At 38.1% G+C, this 21123-nt stretch overlaps 3 protein-coding genes across 8 annotated transcripts in view; 2 read left to right on the top strand and 1 right to left on the bottom strand.

Annotated features, from left to right (window-relative positions):
* The first annotated feature begins 2812 nt into the window (after positions 1-2812).
* On the top strand, positions 2813-13275 carry LOC134534615 (histidine decarboxylase-like). Its single transcript, XM_063373099.1, has 7 exons — positions 2813-3049; positions 5499-5609; positions 7317-7439; positions 9479-9595; positions 11075-11218; positions 12083-12149; positions 13109-13275. The coding sequence occupies exons 1-7, from the start codon at positions 2885-2887 to the stop codon at positions 13273-13275; spliced, it is 894 nt and encodes a 297-aa protein (XP_063229169.1). The 5' UTR covers positions 2813-2884.
* LOC134534276 (uncharacterized) overlaps positions 12746-21123 on the bottom strand; it is a 23935-nt gene continuing 15557 nt past the window's right edge. The window contains exons 9-11 of one of the 6 annotated variants that reach the window (XR_010075478.1): positions 19364-20327; positions 17554-18325; positions 12746-13229 (exon numbers count right to left, since the gene is read on the bottom strand). The gene's annotated coding sequence lies outside the window, so the exon portion shown is untranslated. Of the gene's footprint in view, positions 20328-21123 lie in introns of all 6 variants that reach the window. The other 5 variants (XR_010075480.1, XR_010075476.1, XR_010075477.1 and 2 more) reach the window with 5 other exon arrangements.
* Positions 15631-20484, top strand: LOC134534277 (histidine decarboxylase-like). Its single transcript, XM_063372589.1, has 5 exons — positions 15631-15730; positions 17274-17293; positions 18240-18338; positions 19289-19488; positions 20181-20484. Exons 1-5 carry the CDS (start codon positions 15643-15645, stop codon positions 20272-20274), a joined length of 501 nt encoding a protein of 166 aa, XP_063228659.1. The 5' UTR covers positions 15631-15642; the 3' UTR covers positions 20275-20484.

Below are 21123 nucleotides of genomic sequence, written 5' to 3'. Positions count from 1 at the left end.
ACATGGACTGGGAAGAGTACAGGAGGAGAGGCAAGTATCTGCGACCGGCCGCGACATGCCTCGCTGCACCTGGTTCCCGGCCACAGTCGCCATTTCGAAAGTTTTTGTATATGGCATTTTAAGAGTTTTTAAAATAAATGATTTGTTAAAGTATTTTTCATATTTCTGAAACCATTAGTGTGTGAACACCGTTAAAATCGTTTCTAAAGTTGCTTTTTTGAACTCACGTTATTCTTACGAGAAAATGATTATTTTTAAAGCAGTCTGTAACTGTCAACTTCAGGGAATTCGCAGTGTTATACGCTAGTTTTTTTAAAAAAATTATTAGTATTATTTTTAGAAATAAATGCCAAATACTTGCCATGACTTGAACACTAATAAATTCAAGATGGATTATCAGTTTAGGGAGAAATTGTACACTTATTTATTTTTACCCTGCTCCCCTTTTTTTCCCCTTCCAAAACTCGTAGATAACCACTTATCAAACTGTGTGAATTTCGTATCAAGGGGCATAGAAAAGTAATTTTATGTCGTAAATTAATATGTATGATGGTTTCACAATAGTGTCTCATATTATTTAATAATAATATTTGTTACACGAAAAATTGCTTCAATTGAAAACGTGCGAGATTGGCAAACCATCGTGACGATGTGCAGCGGAAGTCTGTATTCGTAGCTTACTTTCTTAATAACGTACGCATTAAGCTGGAATTACGATAGTGACCCACGGCAAACTGGATGGCCCGAAAAAATCTATCCATCCGTCCGTCAAAAGCTTGGAAGCTGTAACTTTTGATGGCAGACGGCTGAATTATACCCACTGTTTTGGCTGCGGCAGTCAATTGTCTCAAGAACACAGGCCTGTGGAGTTTGTTTGCTCAGATTTTTTTTCTCATAATAGCATTGCGATTGTTAAAACTCGCTTCCAAACAATTCAATCACGACTCAGAATTGTTCAGTGGATAGCCAATATAATACTTATAGGAATAAAAAAAACATAAACTTAAATCTCTGAGAGAAAAAACACATGGATTTTTGGCAACAATGATTTAGGAAATAATTCTGATGGACGGATGAAGTCATGTTGTAAATCGTTTGGCTAGATGCGTGAGTTGACGGATGGAGGCTATTGTATTTCCGGCTCTTGTACATTGATCTCACGTCTGCTAGTGTTGCTAATGGTCCATTCAGCAAGCACAGTCGACTGGTAAATACCCGGTGGTGACATACTTACATACGACACCTCGTCTTCAGGCTATTGAGCACGCTCCAAGGACACGACACAAGTCGATAGCAGACATAAACATCGGCGGTGGCGAATGGGGATGTACTGACGCTATACGATCACGTTCCATAAATTTGGCAACTGGCTAGTCGTCAGTACATCGCGTAGCCCTCGAGTCTATAATAACGTGTACATTCAAAGAACACACCCAACACGATACGGTCGTGTCAAAAAAAAGTAGATACCTTGAAATTGACACCCTCTAAGCATAGTTTATTCCATAGTTTAAGTCATTTTGGTAAACCGTAGCTCTATATAAAGGGTAATACTATAAGTTTGTTTAGTAGCTTGAAAGGAACTGGCTAGGAATAATAGTAAATATGCCATCATGAAGTATGCATTGTTAAGCAAAGGTAAGGAATTAGCTTTAAACAAAGAAAAATATTTTTCGCCATAAAGATTACAAAGATTGCACACTCAGCCGTGTGTCTGATCAGGTCGGCCGCCTCCTACGCTGGTTGGGTGATAGTTTATTAGGAAGTATTGTTGATAACTAGATACCATTCAGCCAAATTTTACCAACGTTACCTATGCAAACGAAGTTTACTTGACAGTCTAAGCGTAGAGGTCCAATATGTTAGGTCTGAGAAGACCTCATTTTACAAAACCCAGCCTTATGCTCAGTTTTAATGGAGGTTAACGTCCCGTGCACTCGCAATTATTTGTACTTGTAGAGTCCCAGAAATTCACCGGGTTATTAGAGCAGTAAGCCAAGTAGTGAGCAGAAATTAAAAGCAACTTAAATGCAAGCATATGTATTTGAATTTTAGCCTATCGCGAAATGAATCCGCGAATTTTTCCGGTCTCAAACAATAGTTTACGAAGTAGTTAGTTGCAAGGCGTCCAAGACACATGTTGATTGAAAAAATGATGAATATAACAAACACTTTAGTTTAACATAAACGCTATATTTAATATAAAAATTCAATTAATTTTAATTTTGTGCAAATGAAAATTATTTCGGATATATATGATAAAAAATTAGATTCTAAGATTCAAATTGAAATTTTCGGTATTTGTATAATAAAGCAATGAAAATCTCTCTTTTATTTCATGCTAATGAATTCTTTTTTAACTTCTAGCGCCATCAGTAAATAAAAAAAAAATTAAATGCACTTCTTAACACACACATAAAAAAAAAGGTATGGCACGCGAAGCGGAGTAATTATAAGAATTATCGTACGCGGCGGTTACAGAGTCAGTCAGTGATACGTTAATTGTTAATGGAGAGCCGTTTCAACTGGCATGTGGAGTGAAGGAAGCCCAAGATGTACATCAAGTTCTGTCCCTGCCGAACACGCCCGAATATTCACCTTCGGCCAACCTCGGGTTTATTTATATATATTTATATTTCTCTGTTTATTTGAATGTAGCTATACTAACCTAACTAACCGTCCATAGTGTTTTATGGTGTTTTAATGTAGCCAACCTAACTAACCACTTTTAATATTTGAATTCAATTTTCCTGCGCAAAAATAAAACAAATGCCGAGGTTGGCCGAAGGTGAATATTCGCGCGTGTTCGGGCAGGGACAGAGCTTGATGGACATCTCAGGCTTCTCGTGGAGTGAAGCCGGCGCGGGTGACGGCAGGCAAGGAGATGGTGGACTACATCGCCGACTACATGGGGGACGTGCGCGCGAGGCGCGTGGTCCCGGACGTGACCCCCGGCTTCCTGAGCGACGCCCTGCCCCGGGAGGCGCCGGTCGCGGGCGCCCCCTGGGACAGCGTCATGCGGGACTTCGAGCGCCTCATCCTGCCCGGGGTCAGTCCGCAGAGCAAGCACGGGACCTCCGAACTGCTTCACGCAAACAAGTTCAACTTACGCGGGCTTTCTGAACACGTTATTTTCGGGAAGCCTACTTTTCACAGACGAGAGAGCCAAACCCCCGATCGTGCAACTTCGGGATTTTTTTTTCCTTTGGTTCTTTGTAACGCATGATAACTAATGGTCAATTAGGTTAGGTTAGCTACATTATAAATACTTTAAAACATTGTGGACGGTTGATTTTGTTAGGATAGCTACATTAAAGATACTGTGAAATCATGTAAACGGTTTCCTAGCGCTGGATAGCTACATATTAAAAAGTTATTTACTAAGCAACCATAAAATGATTTTACAGTATTTTTAATGTAGCTATACTTACCTAATATAACCAACCATCCAAAATGTTTTAAAGTATTTATAATTTAGCTAACCTATCCTAATCGACCGCAAAATTTAATGCCACACTGGTTTATACAATGAGATAGAACGGAAAAAAAAGCGAGCATGAACATCGGGGAACTTCGGCTGTGGCTCTCTCGTCTGTGAAAAGAAGGCTTCCCGTTTCTTTCGGGGCCCGTTTATCATTCAACGACGTCCGTTCTCTGATTGGCTGTTTTGTGTTGAAAGTATAAACAGTCCGTGCGGAAAATGCAAGATGGAGAATGTTTCTGGCACAAGTTCGTGTACCTAATATTTTACCGACTGCAACAACAACAAAAAAAAAAGATTAGCAAGTAAATATTTTAGTGCTTTAAAATTGATGCTGACTGTAATTCTCCAACAGAGATACACTTGTTCAAATAAATAGGATCCACAACACATTCATTCGATGGAATAATCGGTTTCGGAATTGAACACTTTATATCAACATTGTAACAGTACACTTTCGCGTTTGTAAACATGTGTACTTAAACTAACTTGTTCATTTCAAGTTTCAGCGTTCCGTATAACCGCGCCCAAACGATGAGATTTTCTTTGAAAATACGGGAACTGTGCGGTATTTATAAGCAACTTAACAACCTAAAAAATTTTAATTTTTCGAAAGTAAATGTTGGCAAAGTTGATTTTTTTTTATTGTGGTCGTTCGTTGATGGGAATATTAACTATATAATTTTAAGATTATTAATTTTGCAATATGGAACAATAAAAACGCTATGTTAAATTGCTTCATCAATTGTTTCAAAAGTAAAAAAAAAAAAAACCCTGTCCGTAAAGTATGAGTTTTTATTGAAAAAAATAGACACTTGCAATGGTTGCTAACCTATAATTTGACACAGAATATTTATATTATGAAAACAATGTTCAAAAGTATTTCATTTTATAGTATCATTTACACATGTTTCGTGTCTAACAAACATGTAAACGATTATGTTTTAACAACCATGCTTATTTCATTGCTAAGAAAATAATTCAACAGTGACAAAAATTATTCCAAAGGATAATATTTAATACGCCAATCCATTAATACAATAGTTCCATAAAATTTGAACTAAGAATATTATATTTTTTTAAAAATTACATTTTCATTCATGTAATTATAGCCAACAAATTTATATAAACTCCTTATATTTAAAAGCTAATTTTTGATGTTGACATTTCTCAACCACACAGTTTTTTAATGACCATATTCCGCCTAGCACCCCATCATTAGATTTCCTGTATGTGGTATTTTCCCCACTTGTTTTCTTGTTAAAGCATGGGGGGAAAAAAAGTTTTAAATACTTGTAGATGTTACACATCAACAATACCATTTAAAACTTAAGATATAAGTCTTCCTGCATTATAGCTAACAGTGTTGTTTAATCAGGCGATAGTGCCACAGGGGGAACTGCCTTTGCGGGCATCGTGGTCTGACTGCCAGAGCCGGGCATCAAACCCAGGGCCCACGTCTGCACATCATATATGAGGAAAGAACACAGATGGAGCATTAGCCATATGACGCGAAGCCACAAAATCCCTCCCTCCTCCAGAATATTTTTTTTCTGATTTTCACATACCATTATGGCGGACGTATGTGTTTATAATTGTATCAGCTGTTCTAGCCTGCTTTTATTAACGACTGTTGTTAAGCTGTCAGGAAGAAAATTAGATCAAAATATTACTGGTTAGTATGTTTATATATATTTTAAAAGTCCAAAGCAAATCTTCATAATACAAATGTAATGGCATGAGTTGCCATTTATATCCAATTTAACCTACAATACAGGTACAGCTGATACATTTGTAAACAAAGGGCCGCCATATTGGTACGTGTAGTACGCTTAAATTCCCCTTCCCATTTTGGTTTCAGCCACGTCTAGAATCGGACTTTATGCTCCATCTGTATGTCCTCCTAATCCCTGCTCCACATCGATCACTGATGACACACTCGTGCTGAAGGACGAGCTGATGGGTCAGCCCGCTGACTGCTGACCAGCTCTGACCTCGCCACCGGCTGGTGTTGCAGGTGGCGCACTCGCAGAGTCCTCACATGCACGCCTACTCGGCGGTCCACTCGCCCCCCGCCCTCCTGGGTGACATGTTGGCCGGGGCGCTCAACTGCCTGTCCTTCACCTGGGTCAGTCCACCTACCTTTTCAGCGCCGATCGCACCCAAGTCACACAAATCAACACCAGTGTTTGTTTCAAAATGCTACATAACATCAAAGTATAAGGCCAGGATTATAAACTACGCAAGACGCAATGCAACATTGATCAACTATCAACTTTTTGCGTTTCAGAATGTGTTTCCACCCACAAGGCTAGTTTCAAATATCTCCAGGCTTCCAGTTGGAATTATTAGGCAACTAGTTAGCAAAGGTCAGAACTTGATGGCTCAGTGCTACAACTTCTGGCTGGCATGCCTAAGGTCCTGGGTTTGACTCCCAGCTACAACTGGAAATATTTCCTCTTGCCTAAGTTCCTTCCCAAGTTCCGGATTGGGCGATGTGTTAATACTGTGTAAGGCATCTCGCCATGGCCACTTTTCCCACCCTGATGGCTGAGGGCCCAAACCAGCCTCCTAGATGATCGTCCAATCACCATGAGTTAAATGTTTCAGTGTATTTTTTCACTAAAGAAGACAATTTATATCTCAATGAAACATTAAGTTTATCAAACCTTCAATGTGAGCATTGAGGTGTAACTAATTATTCTTGACGACATAGTAATTTTTGGCTATGAAATAAATAAGTTTTAATATTACTTTTATTATTTATTATAAAATAATTATAGAATAATATAAAAATTATAGCATAATATTATTCTCTCACAAAAAATTCTAAAAAAATCGTTTACCTAGTTAGGTATAATAATCAAAAAAGGTGTGTACATAAGTACACATGCTAGAAGTTACACTTATTTTTAATTTAAAACTCTAAACTGTTTTAAAATAATTTTAACAAAGATTAATTATTTAATTTAATAAAATTAACTAAATGAAATTTAATTAATAATGAAAATCAATGAAAATGCTGAATGTTTGTTACAATTTATTAATTTTTATTATTTATCACGCAATAATGTAATTATTTATAATGCAAATAAATTATATAAATGGGAATATAACCTCACTTCTATAATTAGACTTGAAAATACACTTGAAATAGTTTGTAAACACAATTTATTTCACTAATATTCACAGCAAATAAATATTGCTAATTATTTGGATCAGTATTCAATATCAATCACTGAAGTATAAGATTTAAAAGCACATAAACTTTATAACTTTTATTTGACAGTAGCCTTTTCTTATCCTGTGAAAATATCATTACATGGTGCATGCTCATAGAAAAATTTTACTCATCATTTTTTTTCATAATGCATCTAAAGAAGTATAACTTCAAAAAATTTCAAAATGTGTATCTTGGAAAATGAGAACTGTGACTGGAAGTGTTTGAATAGAACCACGGGATTGCCACAAGGGCACCTGGGGTTGGCAAGTGGCAGGAGGCGGTGGGTGTTCGCGATGTGCTGTGAGCGGGGTGTGCTTCAAGAGAAGCCTAATATGTACATCAAATTCTGTCCCTGCCCGAATACGCCCGAAAATTTACCTTCGGCCAACCTCGGTATTTGTTTTATTTTTGCGCAGGAAAAATGAATTCAAATATTAAAAGTGGTCGGTTAGGTTAGCTACATTAAAACACTTTGAAACACTATGGACGGTTAGTTAGGTTATTATAGCTACATTAAAATAAACAGAGAAATATAAATAAACCCGAGGTTGGCCGAAGGTGTTCGGGCAGGGACAGAACTTGATGTACATCTTCAGGCTTCCCATGCGACAGGACCTGAGCCCGGCTTGCACCGAGCTGGACGCCATAGTGACGGACTGGCTGGCCGGTGCGCTGGGACTGCCTGCGCACTTCCTGAACGCAGCGCCGCGGTCCCCCGGGGGAGGCGTGTTCCAGGTACTGCGCCCCCTGCAGCACCACGTCACACGCTTAAGGCCTGTTCCACAATGACACGGAAACGGAACAGACGGAAACGGAGACGAAAACGGAGTATTGTTCCGTTCCGTCCGTATTTTTCTCGTTCTACAATACACGGACCCGTAAAAAATCTTGGCCAATAAGAAAGAGCGAGCGTGACGTAACTGAAAACTACGAGTATCAAGTGAACTACCTGTTAAATCGAAATGTATGGTTGTTAACTAGGTAATTCAGTAATTCGATTTTTTTTTTGCGTTGTGGCGGTGGTAAAGTAGTCCTTCTCCGTCTTGCCATATATTGCAGGTATGTCTTTAGCCATGAAAATTAAAAGTTCATCAAAATTCGTCATGATGAAACCCACGTGCACAATTCAAATTTCAAAACAAATCTTGTTTTGTTGTTCACGCATAAAAAAAAGTAGTCAGGAGATACGGAAACCAACATTAGTCAAAACTAATATCTTAATTAACATGAACGCGCAACTGTAGCTTGACAACTGCAGTGAATTAATAACGTGCTCCTATTGGTCTAACGGAGTAACGTAAATGGAAGACTTCAGCACTGCTGAACAGGTCCGTACGGGTCCGTCTCTGTTTGCGTGCTATTGTGGAAGCTCTGTTCCGTGAAATCCGTCTTCGTTTCTGTGTTCCGTCTCCGTTTCCGTGTCATTGTGGAACGGGCCTTAGCGCTTTGCTCTGTCCGCCCGCTTCCCTGCCTGTTGCAGATGTTTACCGGTCACCTTGTTCGAAAATGGTGACAATAGAAATTAGTAAAATAAAACCAGAGAAAAGCGCAGATTGGGTGAAAAACGTCAGGACGAAATCATAACAAGTGTTTCGTATTAATATACGATTTAAACAGAACTCTCTTTAATACAATGGTTACACAGAGTAGTTCAGACATTGTCTATTCGTTGTGGGCTTAATCATATTTGACACATTATTAGTCTCGTGGTTATTAGCGATACAAATCTGCCGTATTTTGTCACATAAGAAAGTTCGACCGAATATCAATGTAACGAGCGAATAGACTTTTTCACGTCAAAATATTAATGCTTGATTTTTTAAAGTAGGTAGCAGATAACATGTAGCATACATATACTTGGAGACAATTTCAGATGTAAAAAAAATAAGGGCATTAGATATGCAATAACACAACACTGCAGGTGAACTCGAGTCTTAAATGGGCTGTTTACCCGCCAAATGAAATTTAGATGTTTAGCTGTAAAGTAACGAATTACTTTGAGTAATCCACTAATCGTCGACAAAGTCGCTAACCCACAGATCACTGTGGTCCAGCAAGTAATGTTGAAGACTGCGCAACTCCTCTCGCTACTCTCTCGCCATTGCTGGGTTTTAATTGGTGTTCGAGGCCTTGCTAAACAGCTGAACTAAGTAGTTTAAAATAAATTATAACTGCATTTGAATTTAAAGATTTTAAATTAAAAATTTAAGTGAGGTTTAATGTTTATTTTTTTAATTTTTTTATTTTTATTAACAATTTGTGACATGCACACTAACACCACTAAAGGGCTGTAGGGGTGTGCACGACTTGAAAGGACAAAACAATGCAACCATGAATAATAAAAACAAAACAGAATAACAAAAACACTAGAAAAAGAACTATAGACAAGAACGAAAATACATTGAAATAATAATTCAAATAAAAATGGACAAACTTCATAGGGCAACAGAGATTAAGAAACTAAGTTCTTATTGCTCAGTTGTTATTTTCAGAAAGAGTTTACCTCCGTAGCGTAGTCTGATGCACACCGGCTTACGGTGCGAGGGGTTCTGGGTTCGAGTCCCGGTATAAGGCATGGGTGTTAATTTACATTAAGAGATTTGATGGCTACGATTTGATGACGATTGGTTAATTTACATAAAGAGATTTGATTGCTACGATTTGATAACGATTCGAATGATATAGTTCTGGTTGTGGGCGAAAGCCGTTAACCACTCAAACAATTAAAAAAAAAAAAAAAACCTCGATAGTTAAAGTGAGGTGCAATGCCACAGAACACGTCCAGCGAGGCGCTGCTCGTCACCTTGCTGTCCGCCCGGGAGAGGGCGGTCCAGAAGCACGGAGACCTTGGAGACCTCGGCGGGCGGCTGGTCGCCTACTGCTCCGACCAGGTGGGCCCTGCATCACCCACGAGTCTCCCCCGGAGTCCCTACACGCGCCGCAGGGTCTCCTGCGGGGTCCCTGCGCGTGCTTAATTCAGTTCATGAAATCCTATGTACAAAAGAAATTTTTTTAAGCTGCCTGTTCATTTCAGACATTGTCAAGAATGAACTGTATTCCTAATGAAATGTTTATATAAATTAAAAGTCCAAAGCGAAGATTCATAATACAGATGTGATGGCATGAGTTGCCATTTATCTCCAATTTAACCTACAATACAGGTACATCTGATACATTTGTAAACATATAGTCGCCATATTGGTACGTGTAGTACACTTAAATTCCCCTCCCATTTTGGTTTCAGCCACGTCTAGAATCGGACTTTATGCTCCATCTGTATGTCCTCCTAATCCCTTCTCCACATCGATCACTGATAAAACACTCGCAACCTAACATTACAAATCAGTTTTTGAAGTGAAACTTCTTTGCTAAGGGGGGCTGCATTTTCGAGCATTACAAAAATTCTGATCGCATGAGGGGTGTAGTTAAGTAGATGGTGCGGGAACCGGAGAGAAAGACGAATATTTAGGTACGTGGTGGGGTAGATGGTAGACTAGTTTGAGCGGGAGAGGGGTGGAAATGACGCAGCATACTTGCGTACTTTACACTTGCACAATGCGTTCTTGCACATGCTTGCAGTCTTAAACACTTGTGCAATAGCATAATTTTAGGTCTGCTTATTTTACAGTGATGCTAAATAAACATGTTTTTAAAATGATTATATCACCAGCTCATGATTTTCATTTAACTAGACAAATAACTGGAAATAAAACCACAGCAGATTATGCCAAGTTTCCTAAACAATGTCAAAAAACCTGTATGGTCAAAGCATTGATTTTCATTCAGTCACTTCAGTTCACATAAAGTCATTTGAGAGTAACCCAGGGTCACCTTGCCCAGCAAAAGCATTACTTGGTGTGTTTCAAGTTCAAACCACCTTTGACTTTGAACTCTACAGATTACTCTTAAGGGCTCCGCCTACCCAGGCACAGATTCGGTGCGCAGAGCTTCAGGGAAAACGCGATTTCAAAACTACTCAAGATATCCGAGTGAGATCTGCTTACGAAAAGCATTTAAGAGTTCGCCGAGGGCCGAAAAGTACTTTCGATTTCGGAATAAGTTTTTAAACAGTATTTTGAGAATAGTTAAAATGGCTAAAACGCATGTTTTCAGAGTAATTTTAAGGGGTCAAACAACCGGTACAGATTCTTGAAAGTACTTAAGGGACTTACATTACACCTTTATCTTCATTTATCCGCAATGTAATGTTGCGGTCACCGCTCATATGCATGACGAGAAGACTGCGCGCCAGTCCAGAGGCGACACAGCACTAGAAGCACCAGCGAGCGTCGCGCTTATCATCCCGCCTCGCCGACACACACACACCCCTGACGAGGCGGGCCCCTTAACGTTTGCTGTCTTCTGCCCAGGCACACCCCATCGTGGCGAAGGGCTGCCGGATGTGCCGCATCCAGCTCCACGTGGTTCACAGCGACGAGGAGTACGCACTGCGAGGCGACCGCCTGCGGGAAGCCATAGCCAGCGACCGACAGATGGGACTCGTCCCGTTTTATGTTCGTGCCATCCACTAAGCATTAGCATGTAACTGAACATTTTCTACACTAACCAGGGCCGGATTTAGGGGAGGGCAACCGGGGCGACAGCCCCTGGGCCTCCACAAACTGAGGGCCCCCCGCAAATCCTTTGATATTCTTTTTTCGCTGTTTTACCTTTACCTACAGTTCTTTGTACATACATGATTATTTTATTGTTAAATATTAACAGAAATATTCATTAACACTAAAATTTAATTTCATATAATTCTTGTCTCCGATTATATTTATGTATGTTTTTTTAAATACTAAGAGAATATACTTGATTTCACAATAAATTATTTATTGGAAAACTCAACTGAAAAAAATTGTTCATTTTATTGGGATAATAATTTGGGGCCAGGGGACCTCCGCTCCTCTGTTGCCCCGAGGCCTCCAGACATCTAAATCCGGCCCTGACACTAACCATGTAATGAAATCACTGCCCATGTAAATTCATTTATTTGTGCTTGATCGCTGCATGGTAAAACAACCAAATCAAATCAGCAGCAAGCCTTGTAAAACATACTTTCGATAAAATGATGGAATAATTATGGGTATTTTAACATCGGTTAATATAGAAACTACATAATTTATGATTGCTGCACAACAGCAAATCTTCAGCGCCATCGGAATATTGATTTTGATAAAGAAGCAGAATTACACACCGGGAGTTGATGTTGGAGAATAGCCAAGCAACATGTTTAAAAGAGAGAATATCTGAAAACCAGCTGTATGAAAATACATACAAGTTTTTTTTTCGTAACAGTTGGAAATTACTTTGAATTTAAAACAGTGGTGTCAGTGGTAACAGATCCAATGTGGGCTTGTGCACCGTTGTTGCAGATGTGTGCGACCCTCGGGAGCACATTCGCCTGCTCCTTCGACAACCTGAGTGAGCTGGGGCCCGTGTGTAAGTTTTCAGCTCTCACGTTTTAACTCACAGTCATTCATAGCTCTTCCCCCCCCCCCCTCCTCCCCTCTTAACCAACTGAGAGTACCGTAAAGCAAGGCCCAAATTCTGAAACACAGCTCCTTACATTCTCACTAACTAACAGCCAGACCTCGGGCAAATCTCAGTTGGTTAACCGGCTTTCAAAGTTGGGTCTAAAGGAAACCTACATTTTGCTGCACACGTTAAAAAAAACAAGGACCTAGGATGAAGCAACTGGGACTTAATCACAATATTCTATATTTGCATTAGTCTATGACTAAATTACAGCTCACTAATGTGCTCCATTAATACTTCAGATAAACCTGTCTTCATTATATTTATAGGAAATACATAGGTATTATTAAACAATTAAGTTATCATACCTGAATAAGTCATAAGTAGCCACTAATGTTTATACATTTGATTTTGTGGTTTGTCGTCGTTGTACAGGTATTAAAATTACAAGTATTTAGAGAATGATCCTGGTCTAAGTAAGTAATATTTGTTTGTAAAGTAATCTTGCAAAGTTTAATCACGTTTGTGCACGTTGAGGATAAAAATCGTGACAACTGAAATAATGTCTTTTTATGTTTTATTTATTTTCTCAGCACCCAATAGACTCACAGTTGATGAGCAGTGGCTCTCTGAATATAGGGCTTGTCAACCAGGTTACAAAATTTAAGAAATACATGTATATGGATTACATACACTATTTCTAATATATGTACAATATATACATTAGCTAGCATAACAATTATATTACAAATTTCTAATCATGGATATTATGTTAAACAATTAAAATAAGTATTAATTAGGTAGCAGAGTTTGTTGAACATTAGATCAATTAAATCAATCTGTCTATTTCTAGTCCTATTCACATTAGTCATCTAAGTTCACATCATAGTCTGTCTCTGATTACTTGTGAAAGCTTGTTGCAGGCGCGAGCGAAGGCGTGTGGCTCCACGTAGACGCTGCGTACGCCGGGACGGCCTTCGCGTGCCCCGAGTTCCGCGGCTGGCTGGCGGGGGTCGAGCACGCCGACTCGCTCAGCTTCCTGCCCTGCAAGATCATGCTCGTCAACTTCTACAGCTGCGTCATGTGGTGAGAGCGTACCGACACACGTGGACAAGCGCCCGGTGCAGTCGCAGAAATTATTACAACCCTCCATTCGCTATTTCCTAATAGCACACATTTAAACTTTTTTTTCTGAAAATGTTCACATGAGTGGTCCAGAATGGTGATGGCACTAACTTATCTGGAAGGAAAAGAATACAGGACAAGGGCATCGCCTGGGGGTGGGGTGGTGGGGGTAGGGGGGCAGTTGCCCCTCCCCCTTAGAGCCCTAGAGATTTAAAAAAATGTAGCCAAATGCAAAAAAAAAAATACATACTTTTCCCACAACTTGCCTCCCCCCCCCCCCCCTTCCCAGCCATCGGCTGGTGACGCCCTTGATACAGGATAAAAAAAATCATCTTTCTCTAAAGTATTTCATCAAATGAGACAATGAAATGGAGAAATTACAGGGCTGCAGTATTATAGGAAATAAAGAGTATCCTGGGAGTTACCTGCTGTGACTGATGCTGAACAGGTACCCCAGCTTTCAAACTAAAAATAATACTTCCAGTGTTTTTTTTTTCATCTGAAGTTCTCAGAAATTACTTCATTTAAACCACCCTTCTAGCGTCATTAAGATTTTGAAAAATTTCTACCTGATCTAGCCACTTCATGTTGTTTTCATGTCATTTTTGAGCGGAATATTATTATTATTTGTGGATTTTGTACAGAACTTTTATCTTATTATGAATATTGCTTATTTTTAATCATTGGCCTGTATTTTTAGTTTTCACTTTTATGTCACTTTGTATCATGGACAAAGGGGTGTACTTGCACCTCCAACCATGGAAGAAAATAATCAGAAAAAATTAATAAATAAAATTTTTATTATAAGTGTCACTGTGTGAGTAACCACCTGAGGTGTCTAGGTTTCTGTACAAAAAATGTCAATGAATTCAGAGTCTTCTACCTTTCTCCTACGAATACTGAGCATACTTAGTCTCGCGTCCCCATCGTTGACCGAGTCTATGTCTAGACACGTCGTAACACACCAAATGAACGTTCAATGTTACATATTGTCGCTGGAATAGCCAGGCCAATCTTGATTGCCTCGCATACAGCAAGGTAAAATGGGGTGGCCTGAGCAATCAAATCTGCGTAATTCAACAATGGATTAATTTAAGGCTGCATCACTTGCTTCATTTGTCTTAAACATCATATGCCATGTAGTAGCCTCGGCAATAAAATTCTGTAAAATCCATTGTCTTTTGCAATGTCTGAAAATGAATATTTGTCTTCTTATCTTATATTTTCTGGGTGGAACTGTATAAGCAAAAATGCTTTTTTGAGTGTAGAAGAAAATCCATCTCTTAGAGAAGAAACGATAGTGCCTAAGTATGGGATAAAGATATTCTTAAGAATTCTAATACATTTTTAGATGGTTGATTTGATCTATAGATATGCCTTGCCACCACTTAAAGGCATTTAAATTTAAAATTTTCTTCACAAATTTTTTGAGTTTTCTCAAAGATGACAGCAAACTTCATCGAGGCATTACAGCGAAGAGATTGAAGCATGTACGTTACTTGTTGTAGTTGTTTCCCCCAGTTCAAGTTTGGAGGAATAGGCAGCAATCACTGAGAGAGTCAGTATGTATGCTGTAGTTGTTTGCAGTTGTGTAGAGTTGATATGCTTTGCTTTTCGTTTTCGAGTTTGGTGGATTGTGCGAAAGTTCTTCTAAAACTGAAACAATAGTAAGTTCAGCTCTCAGAAATTTTTTGGATACACTTGTAATTTGCTGTCCAATGTGTTTCACAAAAGAGATGTATAATTGGATTTTATTTCACCACAAAACAAAATTAAAATTATACAATGTCATTTGTCATTCCAGCAGTATTTCTCACTTCACTGACATTGTTCAAGTCATTTTGGAAGATAAATACTTAATCTTTTAATATTAAATTCAATGAAAGTAATTTATTTAACACGATGCTTGTCTCATTATTTAATAAAAAAAAGACTGGAAAAAGTTTACTTTATTTAATCTTCCAACTGTTGTTAGTTCAAACGCAGAAATACTTAACAGATTAATTTTATTATTTCAAAAAGTTAGACATGCTGCCGCCACCCATGCTTTGTATTGTAAAATGTCAGTTTTTATTAACTGCTCGAGACTTGTGTTGATAATTATTTTATTTCTGTATGCAAATAGATTGTTTTTATGAACAAAATAGACTTTCGTTTTGTCTTTATTTTTATCATGTATTTCAAACAATCGAATGATATCCTGTAACCTAACTACCTATGTGTGGTCCCATTTCCATTTAACATCAGTAACCCTACAACTGAATGGCACCTGGTAGTGGTGGATTTAGTATTGTTTGGGATGACATACTTAATGTTGGGAAAAAAACTACAGATGTTGTGTATTTACAGGGTAAAGGATATGTCCATTGTTGAAAAAACACTCAAGCTGGAGCAAGATTACACAAGGAATGAAACACCAGGTGACAAATTTAACTACAAACATGTTCCAAAGATTAGTGCACAACCGCCGCTGTTTGATTAGCGCGATTTTGAAATAACTACACCAATAAATTACAGCATGATTTGAAGTAGCGGGGTCATAGATTCAAAGTTGCGCTGTTTTCTTTTAGACAAATTTTTATTTCGGTGCGCGGACAATGAGAATGGCACTTGTGTGGCATTAAGTACAATGCAACAAATTAATAATGTGGTGAATAATCTGTACTTTAACTTACCTAAGTACAGAGGTCTTTCTGTAACTTTATTGTAATTTCATTATCATCAACTAAGAGAAAATTAACAGTTTTCGCATATCATGACAATACATATCTCTTCAGACTGAGTATCTATGCATTTGAATGCAGTGCAGTACAGATAATTTTATCTGTATGGTGTTTCAGATGGCTTATTCACATTGTAGTAATGAAAATTTGATATTTTTTCATAAGACAGTATGTATAAGATGTTAATTGGGATCACAATAGCTTGCTCTCGGTTATTTGATAGGAGCACTGTATTTGGCCAGTTTCAGTTGTTGCAAATTTCAAATGTAATAACAAATTATAGGATTGGCTGCTATGGTTGTAACATTAAGATAAGAAATTAGCTTAAACTTTTTGAAGGAGAGAAAGACATGGGTCATGGTGTTGAAATGTGTATTACCCATTATTAGAATTGCTTGGTGATATTAGAGGCCAATTTAATATTGAACTTGTGTGAAGTTGAGAGCTCATGTATTGTAACTACTCTGAAGATAATAGATTTTGACAGAGTCTCCGTCAGAGTAGATATATTCCATCTGTAATATTCTCCAAGTATAAGGTATGAGTAATATAGCTGTTTAGCTATTGCCTTGATGAATTGAAATTGTTTAATTACTCAAGCCACTTTAGTTTTGGTGCTTGAACTGGAAACATTTACTTGCCAATAACAGTGAGTGAAGTAAACTGTGATTTTGATAAAAATAACCTTTCAGTAAATGAGAATAGTCACTTTTAAACAAACTAAATTAACTACCACCTGCAACTAGGTGACCGAAAACCAGTGGTATCCCTGAGAATGTAATAGATTTTTATGTTACATCCTATTGGCTATTGAGCATTCTGAAGACATCAGAAGTTTTTTTTTCTTTTACCTCAAAACCTTCTGTGTTAGAGTATGACATGTACTACAGACATTTGACTCATCTGTGCACCATCTATATTTATGTAGGAATTTTGATTGTTTTCTAATTACATTGCTTCTTTATAGTACAGTATAGAGTAAAACTCTATTAAGAAGTTTATAAAGGAATTGATGTTAGATTTACCTCTATTTACCAGACTAACTTCTTTAAAATGTCAGGTCTATACTTCAAGTGCAACATTATTTTGACTTACTAAGAGGAGCAATTTCTCAACTGGGAATTACTGTTAAGAATAGGTTATATTTACATCCAATATCCTTAATTTTAAAACAATTTACTGCATTTTTGATGTGATTAAAAATACTAATAATTGGTTTGTCTTTTGTTTTTTTCAACAGGTTTGGAAGTAAATCTCATGGTAAGTTTAATTATGAAAAAATTGAACACTGAAATTTTTCTAGCAATTTCAACCAGTTGTCATGACTCTTATAAAATTGTCAAGCATAGAAGACAAAGGAAAAGTCCATCAAAGTTTCAAAATCATTTCAATATTCTGTTTGAGACCAAATTTCCTTACAAAATCAACTGTTATAAAGATATTCATAATCTTTAAGGGGTAAAAACCAAAGCTTATAAATTAAATGACGTAAAAACGGTAATTTCAAGCCAAAGTCATACATCTGAAGTTATGATGTAAGACTTTTCGTGAAATGCCTGTAGCTTCCACAGCAGTCAGCTTCGCGGTGTGATCTGCCAGAACACAAGACACTACTGTATACAATTTCATTCCTGTTCAAACAATGAACTCCCAGCATCGTAACATTATTGCAGTTTGTAACTGACAATGATAACTGCATCCGAACAACAGCCCGTGTCCTATGCATGCCACAACACAATGTTCCCACCATCGGTGCTTTGGAAAAAAAAAATTAGATTTTGAACAACTGTATAAACTGTAAACAGCGTGGCATGCATGAGCCTGCTAGTACAAAACATCTAACAGCTTGGTGATTAAAAAAAACACAGGGGCAAGAACTCTTCTTGGCTACCCCCCACCCTCTTTTTTTTTTTGAACCAAACTAACTACCGTAAGACCTTTCCTGACAACACCTGACGTCGCCACAACATAATAATTCCACAATCCCAAATATTTTTGATGCAACTTAGATGGTAAATAAATAAATTGATTGCAGTCATTTTATTTTTCAATACACTGCTAAAAATAGCATTTTTTAAAATATGTATTTGACGATATGCAAGGTGTGTTTCTTTCAATACAAATAATTGTTCCTCTGTCCTCCCAACAGGTTCTTGTGTTCTATCACTAGGATAGTCAATAGTAATAATTACTCTGCCCTGCACAGCACCGCCAACTGTCGCTGACCCGCTACTTCCACGCCCTCAAGGTGTGGTTCATGATGAAGTCGACGGGCGTGGAGGGGATACGAGCCTACGTGCGAGAGGTAATCCCTGCAGCATCTCTTCCCAACAAGCACCAAGCAGTTATTCCCATAAAACATTTTATGCTAAAATGTTAATTTCCATTTTGTCTATGGGTGCTTTTGCCACTAGCCAGAAAATTAAAATAAATCAACCAAGATTTTTTTTTTTTAATGGGTAAAGCTTCCATTTAATGGTGGCAGTATAGTCGGCAGACAAATTATCTTTCAAAACTATTTGGATTTAAATAAACAGTATTAAGATAAATGCTTTTAACAACTATTCAGACAGACTCAATAGTTTCAGTTATACAGTATCAAATAAAAAGTTAAAGCAAAAAAAAAAAAAAATTCTGCACACACAAACTACATCAAATAGAAAAATTGTGACTAAATATTTGGAATAGGTAGTGGACATTCAAACACCGCGCGGTTATATGGAATATGCATTCACACTTTGTAATCAGTTAACTATTTGAATATTTTAAATCAAAGGAAGCCACAGAACATAATTTTTCCTTCTCTTGGCTAATAAACAAAGTGTAGGGACGTATTAAGGGGGGAATAGACCTCGCGTATCAACCCACAGAAGGCAGAACTGTTTCAATGTTCCCTTTTTGTGACTCAACAAGGAATGAAGCCATGCTTTAGAAACTTTGGAAGTAAAAATTTGTACAATGATGGAATTTTAAAGATGCTCGCAGTCACTTGCAATAATTATCTGCCGGAAGATGCACTGAGCAAATACAGATTGTAAAAAATTATAAAACCTGGGGGAAAAATACAATTTATACTATTTTATTTACAAAATTTTGAAAAATAACTCAAAATTGATATCACATAAAAAAAAATTATACATCCGGCACAGCAGAAACTAATACCTGTTATGACACTATCAGTATTTTAGACGAGTAAATGATTGAAGTGAACTGCGAGACGCTGCAAGGGGGCCAACAGTGTGTTTGTGCGTGCAGAGCGCGCGCTTGTGCCGGCTGCTGGTGCAGTGGGTACGAGACGACCGCAGGTTCGAGCTGTGCGCGCCCAGCCACCTGGGCATGGCCGTGTTCCGGCTGCGCGGAGACAACTGCCTCACGGAGCGACTGCTGGCACGGCTCAACCGCGAGGGCAACACCTGCTGCAGCCTCGCCAAGCTGCGGCACATCTCCGCCATCAGGTGCGACGACCCGGAGGGCACTGTCATTGGTACCAACACCTCCAACGTCAGACGTATGTTTTCTCAAACATGGCTGCTAAACAAGGCCACGAGAATACTTCCATGAATTTTTCACGTTTTCCTGGCCAAAATTAACAGAGAATTTACAAATCACACATATATATATATAATTGAATGGTTGCTATTTATTCCAAACGTGCCCACAACGTTCAGCCACTGTCATTGAGTCACAAGGACACTGCCGATTAGCCAGCACGTTCGTGCAAAAAAAAATAAACACGTGATATGTAACATATTTTTCTCTCAAACTTATCAGTCTCGACTTGGTGCAAGAAGTCCACCGGAAGTGCAAGATGCACGACCGACACATATCATGGCATGCCTGGTTTATCGTTTAAAGAGCAAGCAGATGATCAAATCCATACAATTATGTAGTTACCCTTCAAAACATGCTATTTCTCCATTTCAGCAACCATTTTCAAATCACCTACTGAGCTATGATACATCCAAGCAGGCAATCTGTTACGTAGGAAACGTTAATTTTTTTTTTATTTATTTAATTCATAATTCTTTATCAAGTGAAACAATAACTGCTGAACATCTTCAGCGCACTTTGAAGCAGGAAGATAAACTAATATTGAACAAAAAAAAAAGGTATTTATAAATTTTTTTCCTGTTGCGTTTCCACGCAGGTTCTTCGTCGCCTCGCAGCACACGACGGAGGACGACATCCGGCGGGACTGGGGCGAGGTACAGCGCGTGGCCACGGCTACTCTGCGGCCGTGAGGATGCTGGCGAGTTGCGCGGTGCTCAGGGCACCGAGACGACCGCCCGTGACGCTGCACCAACACACAACCACCTACCTCTAGCTGCAGCACTCTACCAGCCACTGCTGCAGACTCAGTCCTCGGAGGCTGCGCACCGCTGTTTCTGCTAATTGTAGACCCACTAGAAAATATCCTTTAGTTAAAATTATATTACCAACACATACCTATATTAAAAGCATTAATATCTATTTCCTACCTTTCCATTAACACAAATGTTTAAGCAAAATGAATACTACAGAAAGAGGAAAATAATGTGAACAATTTCCAACAAAAAAAAACATTTTTAGATTATCAAACCAACGGCATAAAGAGTAAAATTCCTTAAATCGATGCTGCTAAGAAGGAATTAGACACTAGTGAAATAGTCTATTAGAAACACAAGATTTCTTAACAGTTTCTGGTAGCAATAAGGACAATATAAATTTTGGCCAAATGGGGAAGTAAACCATAATGTACGTATCATACTGGATTGTATCGGAATCTTTTCTTGCGATACAGGCGTCAATCTTTAGAGCAAGATACTGTTTTGATTAATAAATCCCCTACAATCAACTTTTTTTCAGAAAAAAATTGGAAAAACCTATATTTTTACAAAAAAATTATTTTGTTTGTAATTTTCCTAGCATTACACTTCCATGCAGAATAGAATAGGATGACACTTTTATCAGCTATTACTAGTGTCTAAATACCTGAAAAATTCGCGATCGTGAGACACTAAAAAAATAATGCAATTTCTGATCCTTTAATCTTAAAATATGATTTTATAATCTTCTTCCTCTTTTATACAAATTCGTACAAAAACAGGCTC

The sequence above is a fragment of the Bacillus rossius genome, chromosome 7 (genome assembly GCF_032445375.1).
Source record: "Bacillus rossius redtenbacheri isolate Brsri chromosome 7, Brsri_v3, whole genome shotgun sequence".
Taxonomy (NCBI): Eukaryota; Metazoa; Arthropoda; class Insecta; order Phasmatodea; family Bacillidae; genus Bacillus; species Bacillus rossius.
The sequence above is the reverse complement of the archived record's forward strand: the minus strand, read 5'-3'. Positions and strand labels throughout refer to the sequence as shown.

Coding starts and splice junctions, on each gene's coding strand:
- LOC134534615 (XM_063373099.1), top strand. CDS start 2,885: ATGGTGGACTACATCGCCGACTACATGGGGGACGTGCGCGCGAGGCGC. Junction 9,596..11,074: donor TCGCCTACTGCTCCGACCAG/GTGGGCCCTGCA, acceptor TCTTCTGCCCAG/GCACACCCCATCGTGGCGAA. Junction 12,150..13,108: donor GAGTGAGCTGGGGCCCGTGT/GTAAGTTTTCAG, acceptor AGCTTGTTGCAG/GCGCGAGCGAAGGCGTGTGG.
- LOC134534277 (XM_063372589.1), top strand. CDS start 15,643: ATGTTGTGTATTTACAGGGTAAAGGATATGTCCATTGTTGAAAAAACA. Junction 15,731..17,273: donor CACAAGGAATGAAACACCAG/GTGACAAATTTA, acceptor TTTTTTCAACAG/GTTTGGAAGTAAATCTCATG. Junction 17,294..18,239: donor GTTTGGAAGTAAATCTCATG/GTAAGTTTAATT, acceptor TGCCCTGCACAG/CACCGCCAACTGTCGCTGAC.